Genomic DNA, 12,976 nt, shown 5'->3' on the forward strand with positions numbered 1-12,976 from the left:
ATTCCCTCCCTCCTATCTCCTTGCAGTGCCACCCTCTCCCTTCTATCTCCCTGCAGTTCCATTCCCTCCCTCGTCTCTCCTGGCCGTGTAATTCCCTCCCTCGTCTCTCCTGGCAGCGTTATTCACTCCCTCCTTTCAGTGCCATGCTCTCCCTCCTGTCTTGTTGCAGTTCCATTCCCTCCCTTCTGGCAGTGCCACCATCTCCTTCCTCTCTCCTTGCAGCGCCATTTCCTCTCTCTTTTCTCCTCGTAGTGCCATGCTCTCCCATATCTTCTTGCAGTAATATCTTCTTACAATATCATCCTCTTCCTCCTCGCAGTGCCAAGCTCTCCCTCCTGTCTCGTTGTAGTTTCATTCCCTCCCTTCTCACATCTGGTAGCGCTACCATCACCTTCCTCTCTTCTTGCAGTGCCACCCTCTCATTCGTATCTTATTGCAGAGCCATTCCCTCCCTCCAATCACCTTGCAGTGCCATTCTGTCCCTCCTTGCAGTTCCATTACCTCCCTCCTCTCTCTTGGCAGTGCTGTTCCCTCCTTCCCTTCTCCTTGCAGTGCCATGCTCTCCCATATCTCCTTGCTCTCCCTTTCCCTTTGCAGTTCAATTCCCTCCCTTCTCTCTTCTGGCAGTGCGATCATCTCCCTCCTTGCAGTGCCATCCTCTCCATTCTATCTTCTTCCAGTGCTATCCTCTCCCTCATATCTTGTTCCAGTGCCATCCTCTCCTTCCAATCTCCTGGCAGTGCCATCCTCCCCCTCCTCTCTTCATGTAGGCAATCCTCTCCCTCAAATCTTTTTAAAGCACCATTCCCTCCCTCTCTGCATTGCCATCCTTGCCCTACTCTCTCCCTGCAGTGCCATCCTCTCCCTCCTTGCAGTGCCATCCTCTTCCCCTTCAGTGTCATTCTCTGTCTCCTTGCAGTGCCATCCTCTCCCCTCTTGCAGTGCCATTCTCTGCCTCCTTCAAGTTCCATCCTCTCCCCCTGCAGTGCCATGTTTTCATTCCTGTCTCCTTGCAGTACCATCACCTTCCTCTTCTTGCAGTACCACCCTCTCCCTCCTTTCTCCTTCTAGTACCATCCTCTCCTCATATTTCCTTGCAGTGCCGTGCTATTCTTCCTCTCTCCTTGCAGTGCCATCCTCTCCCTCCTATCTCCTTGCAGTGCCATGACCCCCTCCTTTCTCCTTGCAGTGCAATGCTCTCCTCCTTTTCAGTGTCATCCTCATCCTCCCCCTCATATCTCCTTTCAGTGCCATTCCCTCCCTTCCTCATTGCAGTGCCATTTCCTGCCTCCTTGCAGTTCCATTCCCACCCTCCATTCTTCTTGCAGTGCCATGCTCTCCCATATCTTCTTACAGTGCCATCCTCTTCCTCCTTGCAGTGCCATGCTCTCCCTCCTGTCTCGTTCCTTTTCCCTCCCTTCTGGCAGTGCCATAATCTACCGCCTTTCTCCTTGCAATGCCATCCTCTCCCTCCTATCTTCTTGTAGTGCCATTCTCTCCCTCATATTTCCTTCCAGTCCCTCCTTCCTATCTCCTTACAGTGCTATCCTCTCCCTCCTTGTAGACAATCCTCTCCCTCATATCGCCTTAAAATGCCATTTCCTCCCTATCCATTCTTATAGTGCCATGCCCTCCTTGCAGTTCCATTTTCTTCCTCCTTGCAGTGCCATGCTTTTTCTCCTCTCTCCCTGCAGTGCCAGTCTCTCCCTCCTTCCGGTACCATACTCTCCCTCATCTCTCTTTGCAGAGTCATCCTCTCCCCCTACAGTGCCATGCTCGTTCTCCTTGCAGTGCCATGCTCTGCCTCCTCTCTCCTTGCAATGCTATGTTCTCCCTCCTTGCAGTGCCATACGCTCTCCTCTCTTTTTGCAGTGTTATGCTCTCCCTCCTGTCTCTTTGCAGTGCCATCATCTCCCTCCTTGCAGTTCCATCCTCTCCCTCCTAATATATCCAAAGTCTCTAACCATCCGCAGTCTCTGACCATCTCCTGTATCATATCTGCAGTCTCCTGTATCATGTCTGCATTTGTATGACCATATTTTGCATCATGTCTGCAGTGTCTGACCATCACCTGTATCATGTCTGCAGTCTCTGACCATCACCTGTATCATGTCTGCAGTCTCTATCTCTTACATAGTAGGTGAGGTTGAAAAAAGACACAAGTCCAACCTATGTGTATGATTATATGTCAGTATTACATTGTATACCCCTGTATGTTGTGGTCATTTGGGTGCTTATCTAATAGTTTTTTTAAAAACTATCGATACTCCCTGCTAGGACCACCGCCTGTAGAAGGGAATTACATATCCTTGCCGCTATTACAGTAAATAACCCTTTACATAGTTTAAGGATAAACCTCTTTTCGTCTAATTTTAATGAGTGACCACGTGTCTTTTTAAACTTCCTTCCACGAAAAGGTTTTATCCCTATTGTGGGGTCACCAGTACGGTATTTGTAAATCAAAATCATATCCCTCTCAAGCGTCTCTTCTCCAGAGAGAATAAGTTCAGTGCTTAAAACCTTTCCTCATATGTCCTCCAGACCCTTTATTAGCTTTGTTGCCCTTCTTTGTATTCGCTCCATTTCCAGTACATCCTTCCTGAGGACTGGTGCCCAGAACTGGACAGCATACTCCAGGTGCGGCTGGACCAGAGTCTTGTAGTATGGGAGAATTATTGTTTTATCTCTGGAATTGATCCCCTTTTTAATGCATGCCAATATTCTGTTTGCTTTGTTAGCAGCAGCTTGGCATTGCATGCCATTGCTGAGCCTATCATCTACTAGGACCCCCAGGTTCTTTTCCATCCTAAATTTCCCCAGAAGTTCACCCCTAGTGTATAGATTGCATTCATATTTTTCCACCCAAATGCATTATTTTACATTTTTCTATATTAAACCTCATTTGCCATGTAGTTGCCCACCCTATAGATTTGTTCAGATTTTCTTGCAAGGTTTCCACATCTTGTGGAGAAGTTATTGCCCTGCTTAGCTTAGTATTGTCTGCAAATACAGAGATTGAACTACTTACCCCATCCTCTTACTTTGTACAGTAAAAGTTTATGGGGAACTGTGTCAAATTCTTTTGAAAAATTCAGATACACCACATCGAAGGTTAATAGATTGGTTTTGCAAGAACAATTCTTCATGAATCCATGCTGATTACTGCTAATGATACCGTTCTCATTACGAAAATCTTGTAAAGTGCCTTGCGAAAGTATTCGGCCCCCTTGAACTTTTCAACCTTTTGCCACATTTCAGGCTTCCAACATAAAGATATAAAAAAAATTATTTTTTGGGAAGAATCACCAACAAGTGGGACACAATTGTGAAGTGGAACGAAATATATTGGATTTTTTAAACTTTTTTAACTAATAAAAAAATGAAAAGTGGGGCGTGCAAAATTATTCAGCCCCCTTGCGTTAATACTTTGTAGAGCCACCTTTTGCTGCGATTACAGCTGCAAGTCGCTTGGGGTATGTCTCTATCAGTTTTGCACATCGACAGACTGAAATTCTTGCCCATTCTTCCTTGCAAAACAGCTCGAGCTCAGTGAGGTTGGATGGAGAGTGTTTGTGAACAGCAGTTTTCAGCTCTTTCCACAGGTTCTCGATTGGATTCAGGTCTGGACTTTGACTTGGCCATTCTAACACCTGGATAAGTTTATTTGTGAACCATTCCTTTGTAGATTTTGCTGTATGTTTGGGATCATTGTCTTGTTGGAAGATAAATCTCCGTCCCAGTTTCAGGTCTTTTGCAGACTCCAGGTTTTCACCCAGAATGGTCCTGTATTTGGCTGCATCCATCTTCCCCTCAATTTTAACCATCTTCCCTGTACCTGCTGAAGAAAAGCAGGCCCAAACCATGATGCTGCCACCACCATGTTTGACAGTGGGGATGGTGTGTTGAGGGTGATGAGCTGTGTTGTTTTTACGCCAAACATATCGTTTTGCATTGTGGGCAAAAAGTTCGATTTTGGTTTCATCTGACCAGAGCACCTTCTTCCACATGTTTGGTGTGTCTCCCAGGTGGCTTGTGGCAAACTTTAGACGAGACTTTTTATGGATATCTTTGAGAAATGGCTTTCTTCTTGCCACTCTTCCATAAAGGCCAGATTTGTGCAGTGTACGACTGATTGTTGTCCTATGGACAGACTCTCCCACCTCAGCTGTAGTTCTCTGCAGTTCATCAAGAGTGATCATGGGCCTCTTGGCTGCATCTCTGATCAGTCTTGTCCTTGTCTGAGCTGAAAGTTTAGAGGGATGGCCAGGTCTTGATAGATTTGCAGTGGTCTGATACTCCTTCCATTTAAAAGTGATCGCTTGCACAGTGCTCCTTGGGATGTTTAAAGCTTGGGAAATCTTTTTGTATCCAAATCCAGCTTTAAACTTCTCCACAACAGTATTACGGACCTGCCTGGTGTGTTCCTTGGTCTTCATGATGCTCTCTGTGCTTTCAACAGAACCCTGAGACTATCACAGAGCAGGTGCATTTATACAGAGACTTGATTACACACAGGTGGATTCTATTTATCACCATCAGTCATTCAGGACAACATCATTCAGGATCATTCAGAGATCCTCGCTGAACTTCTGGAGTGAGTTTGCTGCACTGAAAGTAAAGGGGCCGAACAATTTTGCACGCACCACTTTTCAGTTTTTTATATGCTAAAAAAGTTTAAATTATCCAATAGATTTCGTTCCACTTCACAATTGTGTACCACTTGTTGGTGATTCTTCACAAAAAATTAAAATGTTATATCTTTATGTTTGAAGCCTGAAATGTGGCAAAAGGTTGAAAAGTTCAAGGGGGCCGAATACTTTCGCAAGGCACTGTATATAGTCCCTTATCATCCCCTCCAAGAGCTTGCATACTATTGATGTTAGGCTAACTGGTCTTTAATTCCCAGGGATGTATTTTGGGCCCTTTTTAAATATTTGGTGCTACATCAGCTTTTCTCCCAACACCTGGTACCATTTTGGTGAGTAGACTGTCAGTAAAAATTAAGAACAATGGTCTGACAATTACTTGACTGAGTTCCCTAAGAGCCGGTTCACACAGGGGCAACTCAGGATCCGACTTCAGGTCGCCCTAGTCGCGCTACATGTAAAAAACAATGTAAGTGAATGAGAGCTGTCTTAATGCACACTACTGAAGTCGGTCCGACTTCAGAAAAGGTTGCTGTACTACTTCTATCTGATTTCTAGGCGACTGGTACTCATTGATTTCAATGGAAGTCGCCTCCAAGTCGGATCTCCATCTATATTGAGGCGACAATGTCACCTCTCACAGAATAATCAGCTCTCGAGAAGGAACTCCGGGCCAAATTTTAAATAAAAAACCGGCATGGGTTCCCCCTCCGGGAGCATACCAGGCCCTTAGGTCTGGTATGGATTTTAATGGGAAGCCCCCCCTACGCCAAAATCCATACCAGACCCTTATCTGAGCACGCAGCCTGGCCGGTCAGTAAAGGGGGTGAGGACGAGCGAGTGCCCCCCTTCTGAACCATACCAGGCCGCGTACCCTCAACATGGGGGATTGGTGCTTTGGGGAAGGGGGGCGCCATGTGGCCCCCCACCCCAAAGCACCTTGTCCCCATGTTGATGAGGACAAGGGCCTCTTCCTGACAACCCTGGCTGTTGGTTGTCTGCGGGTGGGGGGCTTATCTGAATCTGTGAGCCTCCTTTAATAAGGTGGCCCCCAGATCCCGGCCCCCCACCCTGTGTGAACGAGTAAGGGGTACATTGTACCCCTACCCATTCACCTGGGGAAAAAAAGTGTCAATAAAAAAAAACACAACACAGGTTTTTAAAGTAATTTATTAATCAGCTTCTTCCGAAGTTGGGAGTCTTCTTCCGTCTTCTCCGCTTTGTTCGGCCTCTTCTCCCGCTCTCCGGCGTCTTCTCCCGGGCTCCTCTGCTGTCTTCTTGCAGCTCTTTTACTAGCGGAGGAGCCCGGTCTCCTCCGTCCGAGCCCGGGAGAAGATGCCGGAGAGCGGGACATGACGCTGGAGAGCAGGAGAAGAGGCAGGACACCGGGAGAAGAGGCCGAACAGAGCGAAGAAGTCGGAAGAAGACCCCCGGAGCTAATTAATAAATTACTTTAAAAACCTGTGCTGTTTTTTTTTTATTGACACTTTTTTCCCCCAGGTGAAGGGGTACGATGTACCCCTTACTCATTCACATAGGGTGGGGGGCCGGGATCTGGGGGCCCCCTTATTAAAGGAGGTTCCCGGATTCCGATAAGCTCCTCGCTTCCAGACCCCGACAACCAATGGCCGGGGTTGTCGGGAAGAGGCCCTTGTCCTCATCAACATGGGGACAAGGTGCTTTGGGGTGGGGGGCCACAGGGCACCCCCCTTCCCCAAAGCACCAACCCCCCCATGTTGAGGGAATGCAGCCTGGTACAGTTCAGGAGGGAGGGGGGGCGCTCACTCATCCCCACCCCCTTTCCTGACCGACTAGGCTGCGTGCTCGGATAAAGGTCTGGTATGGCTTTTAGGGGGACCCCCACGCCGTTTTTTCGGCATGGGGGGGCTACCCCTTAAAATCCATACCAGACCTAAGGGCCTGGTATGCTCCAGGAGGGGAACCCATGCTTTTTTCATTTAAAATTTGGCGTGGAATTCCCCCTTGAGAGCTCATTATTCTCTGATTGGCCACGGCCAAAGTCATCTGGCCTGGGGCGACTTCAAGTCATGTTATAAGTCGCCCCAAGTCGTGTTGAAGTCACTCCAAGTCGCGCTGTTATTCATACTTAAGTCGTGTCCAAGTTGCTTCCAAAAGTCGCGCTGGAAGTCGTGTTGCCCCTGTGGGAACCCGGCTCTAAGTATCCTCGGGTGCAAGTAATATGGTCCCGGTGATTTATTAATGTTAAGTTTCCCAAGTCTGATTCTAATTCTGTTCTCTGTTAGCCATGAGCTAATGATCTTGTATCTGATAAAAATTCACTGAATTTTATGTGTGGCCCATTGGTGATGTTGAGAGCCATACTTGTGGTCCTCCATGTCAAGAAAGTTGACCACCACAGATATATATAATGAAAGTGTTTTCCTCTAACTCACTCTTTCTTTTTGTGTAGTGTGTTATAATGTAACTTATTGCAGACATGAATGTGTAACATGGTATGAAAGTTTACCTTTTGCTAGAATGTAACACATTGCAGGCATCAGTGTATAACATAACAGCTCCATGTAATGTCTACAATGCCAGACTCATCCAGCTCCTTTCATGCACTGCACACCCTCATTAATCTGGCCCTATCTGCTTGCAGTGCCATCCTCTCTTCTTAGAGTACTATCCTCTTCCTTCTATCTCCTTGCAGCCTCATGCTCTTTCTCCTTGCAGTGCCATCCACTCCCTTCTATCTCCTTGCAGTGCCATCCACTCCCTTCTATCTCCTTGCATTTCCATCCTCTCCCTCCCCTTGCAATGCCATACTGCCCCTCCTATCTCCTTGCAGTGTTATCCACTGCCTTCTGTCTTATTGCAGTGCTATTATGTCCTTCCTGCTTGCAGTGCCATCCTCTAACTCTTATCACCTTGCAGTGGCATCACTCCCTCCTTGCAGCACCAATCCCTCCCTCCTATCTCCTCGCAGTGCCATGCTCTCCCATATGTTTTTGTATTGCCATCCTCTTCCTCCTTGCAGTGCCATGCTTTCCTTCACTGTGTAGTTGCAGTTACATTCCCTCTTCTGGCAGTGCCATCACCTCCCTCCTCTCTCCTTGTAGTGCCATTCCACCCCTCCTATCTTCTTGCAGTGCCATTCCCTCCCTCCTTTTTCCTTGCAGTGCCATGCTCTCACATATCTTTTTGCAGTGCCATCCTCTTCCTCCTTACAGTGCCATGCTCTCCTTCATGTGTGGTTGCAGTTACATTCCCTCTTCTGGCAGTGCCATCACCTCCCTCCTTACAGTGCCATTCCACTCCTCCTCTCTCCTTGTAGTGGCATGTTCTTCCTCCTCTCACCTTGCAGTGCCATCCTCTCCCTCCTATCAGTTTGCAGTGCCATGCTTTCCCTGCTCTGTTTGCAGTGCCATGCTTTCCCTGCTCTGTTTGCAGTGCCATGCTCCTCCCTATCAGCTTGCAGTGCCATGCTTTCCCTTTTCTCCGTTTGCAGTGCCATGCTTCCGCTGCTCTGTTTGCAGTGCCATGCTTTCCCTGTTCTCAGTTTGCAGTGCCATACTCTCCCCCTATCAGCGTGCAGTGCCATGCTTTCCCTGCTCTGTTTGCAGTGCCATGCTCCCCCCCCCATCAGCTTGCAGTGCCATGCTTTCCCTGTTCTCAGTTTGCATTGCCATGCTTTCCCTGCTCTGTTTGCAGTGCCATGCTCCCCCCTCCCCTATCAGTTTGCGGTGCCATGCTTCCCCTGCTCTCAGTTTGCAGTGCCATCCACTCCCTCCAATCTCCTTGCAGTGCCATTCCCTCCCTCCCAGCGCCATCCTCCCCCTCTTTGCAGTGCCATGCTTTCAGCTTGCAGTGCCATGCATTCCCTGCTCTCGGTTTGCAGTGCCATGGACCCCTCCTGTCTAGATGCAGTTCCATTCCCTCCCTTCTGGCAGTGCCATCATTTCCCTCCTTTTTCCTTGCAGTGTTCGCCCCCCTTGTCCTGGCCCTCCTCGCAGTGCCCTCCCCCTGCTCTCAGCTTGCAGTGCCATGCGGTGGCCCGGTAGCGGATTGCAGCGCATCAATCTCAGCCCGCCAGTCTCCACTGCATTGCAGTCGTTGCATCCTCGGCGGCAGCCCCGCCTTCTGGCCAGGCTTGTCATTAGCATAGCGGCTGCCCCCTCGTCCAATAGGAGCTGCCGGGAGCTGTTGCCTCGGATGAGGACAGGGAGTGGCACGGCGCATGCGCACTGCCTCCTGCTGCAAGTCCTTTATTGCACAGCCCGGGTGTCGGGAGATCGGGGGCAGCGCATCCTCATCCTCCTCCTCCTCCGCCTCCTCAGCACCCTCCGTCCGCAGCACCGCTCCTCTGTCCGCCAGTCCCCCCGCCCTGTACCGAGGGGAGAGCTTCCGACATGTCTTACCAGGGCAAGAAGAACATTCCCCGCATCACGGTGAGTCCGGGTCCTGGGACTGGCATCGTGGGGTGGGGGGATCGTGCACAGCCCTGGGGGCACCGATCTGCATGCACAGAGCAGCGTGGAGGTGCCATGGGCAGAGGATGCCCTGTAGAAGGGTGTAGGTGTGTCATGGCATGGAGCTGTCAGGATGCTGCGAGATGATCCCATTTATTGCATTGTCTACAGGTACCCTACATACAGGAGGGGGTATGGGCACCTCCCCCCATATATATGTAGGTTTGTATGGGAATACCACCATGGAGGTGTGCACTGAGCCCTGCATTGTTCGCATTTCATACAGAGTCTCCAGGAACCTGCTGGATGGAGGACAATGCAGGTACCGGCATATCATCATAAGAAAAGGAAAAGATCATGTGACCAAAGGATCTATTTATAGGTCTTTACCAGAGATTCACACAGGGTTCCTAATTCTTGGTGAACCTTGTGTGAATCTCAGGTGATTGATAATTAGACCACGTAGTTCTAGGGCCAATGCCACTTGGCAGAGCCCACACCAAGACACCAATTACATTTTTGGCCATCCATAAGGGAGCAATCTTCCTACTGACCACCGCTGTATAGGTTGCAGTCTTCCCACTGACCACCACTGTATAGATTGCAGTCTTCCCACTGACCACCACTGTATAGATTGCAGTCTTCCCGCTGACCACCAATGTATAGGTTGCAGTCTTCCCACTGACCACCACTGTATAGATTGCAGTCTTCCCGCTGACCACCAATGTATAGGTTGCAGTCTTCCCGCTGACCACCAATGTATAGGTTGCAGTCTTCCCGCTGACCACCAATGTATAGGTTGCAGTCTTCCCACTGACCACCAATGTATAGGTTGCAGTCTTCCCACTGATCACCACTGTATAGGTTGCAGTCTTCCCACTGATCACCACTGTATAGGTTGCAGTCTTCCCGCTGACCACCAATGTATAGGTTGCAGTCTTCCCGCTGACCACCACTGTATAGATTGCAGTCTTCCCGCTGACCACCACTGTATAGGTTGCAGTCTTCCCACTGATCACCACTGTATAGGTTGCAGTCTTCCCACTGATCACCACTGTATAGATTGCAGTCTTCCCACTGACCACCAATGTATAGGTTGCAGTCTTCCCACTGATCACCACTGTATAGGTTGCAGTCTTCCCACTGATCACCACTGTATAGGTTGCAGTCTTCCCGCTGACCACCACTGTATAGATTGCAGTCTTCCCGCTGACCACCACTGTATAGGTTGCAGTCTTCCCACTGACCACCACTGTTTAGATTGCAGTCTTCCCACTGACCACCAATGTATGGGTTGTATTCTTCCTTCTGACTATCAATGTTAGGGTTGCATTCTTCTTACTGACCATCAATGTTAAGGTTGCATTCTTCTTACTGGCCATCAGTGTTAGGGTTGCATTCTTCTTACTGGCCATCAGTGTTAGGGTTGCATTCTTCTTACTGGCCATCAGTGTTAGGGTTGCATTCTTCTTACTGGCCATTAGTGTTAGGGTTGCATTCTTCTTATTGACCATCAATGTTGGGGTCTCATTCTTCTCACTGACCACCAGTATAAGGGTTGCATTCTAATGTACAGTAAGGGTTGCCTCCTTCCTACTGACCACCAATATAAGGGCTACATTATTCTCACTGACCACTATCTTAGGGGGTGCATTCAGCCTACTGACCAGCAATGTAAGGGTTTCTTCCTTCTTACTGACCACCAATGTAATGGTTGCCTCCCCCCTACTGACCACCAATGTAAGGATTGCCTCCTTGCTACTGACCATCAATGTAAGGATTGCTTCCTTCCTACTAACCACCAGTGTAAGGGTTGCATCCTTCCTACTGACCACCAATGTATGGGTTGCATTCTTCCCACTGACAACTACAGTAGGTGCTGCATTTTTCCTACTGACCACGAATGTATGGGTTGCATTTTTCCCACTGACAGCTTGCGTAGTGGCTGCATTCTTCCTACTGACTACCGACGTAAGGCTTGCATTATTCTTACTGACTACCACTTTAAGGTTACATTTTCCTACTGACCAGCAATGTAAGGGTTGCATCCCTCCTACTGACCACCATTATAAGAGGAACTTTCACCATTGATTCCTAATGAATTGGTTTTAGTAAGGGTTTCTGGAGCTCTAAAAATTATTTTAGGGAATCCTTTGGCATTAAAAAGTCGAGAGGCAGCTCTAACTGACCACCAATGTAAGGGGTTTCCTCCTTCCTACTGACCACCAACCTAAGGGTTGCATTCTTCCTACTGACCACCAATGTAAAGTTTGCATTGTTTTTACCGACTACCACTTTAAGGTTACATTCTTCCCACTGACCAGCAATGTAAGGGTTGTATCCCTCCTACAGACCACCACTGCAAAGGTTGCATTTTTTTTAATTGACCATCAATATAAGGGTTGGCCCCCTTCCTACTGCCTACCTATATAAGGGTTGCCTCCCTCCTACTGACCACCCTTATAAGGGGAACTTTCCTCATTGACCCGCAATGAATTGGTTTTAGTAAGGGTTTCTGGAGACCTGCCCACCAATGTAAGGATGGTGGCCTTCCTCCTACCAACCACCACTATGAGGAGAACTTTCACCGTTGACCTTCCAATAATTGCTTTTAGTAAGGGTTTCTGGAGAGCTGCCCACCGATGTAAGGGCAGCCTTCCTCCTACTGACCACTACCATAAGGAGAACTTTCACCATTGAGCCAGAATGAAATGGTTTTAGTAAGGCTGGGTTCACACTGATGCAAATTCAATGCCCCACATCCAGTTTGTTTTAACAGGAGAGTGTGACCGGCTCTCAATGGAGCTGGTAAACACACCTCCAGGGTGGCAGTGGTCCGGATTGAAGAAGGGTCCTGTGTGTATTCTGGTCCGTTTCAAGTGTGACTACAGCCAACAATTTGAACCTGGTTCGCACCTGAAACAGTGAACAGGCATGCATCGGAACCCCTGCTGTGAGCCAAGGCTGCAGCTAGTGTGAACCCAGACTTAGGGTTTCTGGAGACCTGCCCACCAACGTAATTAATGGTGGCCTGTCATCTTCCAACTCCCACTATAAGGGGAACTTTCACCATTGACCCTCAATGAGGCCTGAAAATTATTTTAGGGGTTCCTCTGGTGTCAAAAAGTTGAGAGGCTGCTCTAACTGCTGGAATTTTTACTTCTTTTATGAAGCATGCAGCAGGTAAAGCAAGTCATGGGGGAGCATAGTTGGGAACTACAGTGGTAAGACCTGGCTACTAAGATCCATTGATCTTCCAAAAGCCGGCTGGGTGACCCTTTAAGAATAGATTGTTTTAGTTGCAAGGTCCAGTATAGCAATAAATTCAGCAAAGGGTTTACATGGATGGTGGCAATAGAGAAGCCTCAGTGAGTTGGGTGAGGACAGATATTTGTGAACTGTCTTTGTCTGACTGCCAAGTCCACAGTCAAGTGCACAGTAGTGATGATTCAGTATGGATGGGGTTACATAACATAGATGGCTCTGCACTAAGGAACACGCCAGCTGCATGCAGCGGATTTTCCAGGGTGTAGCTGGGTGCGGAGGATGTTGCCCAGGTGATGTCAGATCTCTTTTTTTTATCAGAGATGCTGGGCAGGCTCATCATTATAGATGTATCATGTAGATTGAGGTGGCATGTCTGGCTGGTGGTGAACAGATGGGGTTACTGTGACACACATAGGAGGAGGGGAGCAGGATTCTGACAAAAGAGGAGTGTCACACACACACACACAGCACTGTATGCAATCACACACACACTGCACTGCCGCTGATGAATGCACACTGCTGATTAGAGATGCACCCTGCTGAGCCCGACACACATCAGGGCTGCTCACTCTTTCATACACACGCAAAGTTAAGCATTTAATTCACACACATCGATCTATTATATATTGT

At 48.4% G+C, this 12,976-nt stretch overlaps 1 protein-coding gene across 2 annotated transcripts in view; it reads left to right on the forward strand.

The window, feature by feature from the left end:
- Positions 1-12,976, forward strand: part of DPYSL2 (dihydropyrimidinase like 2) — a 166,363-nt gene that overhangs the window by 70,349 nt on the left and 83,038 nt on the right. Inside the window, exon 1 of one of the 2 annotated variants that reach the window (XM_077469771.1) lies at positions 8,850-9,058. The exons of the other annotated variant lie outside the window; for it this stretch is intronic. Within the exon in view, the coding sequence (XP_077325897.1) occupies positions 9,020-9,058 (39 nt within the window). The 5' untranslated portion in view covers positions 8,850-9,019. Of the gene's footprint in view, positions 1-8,849; positions 9,059-12,976 lie in introns of those variants that run through there. 2 annotated transcript variants of the gene reach the window in all.

Source organism: Lithobates pipiens, unplaced genomic scaffold (assembly GCF_037356315.1).
Source record: "Lithobates pipiens isolate NorthernLeopardFrog02 unplaced genomic scaffold, aLitPip1_a1.2 Scaffold_8, whole genome shotgun sequence".
Lineage (NCBI taxonomy): Eukaryota > Metazoa > Chordata > Amphibia > Anura > Ranidae > Lithobates > Lithobates pipiens.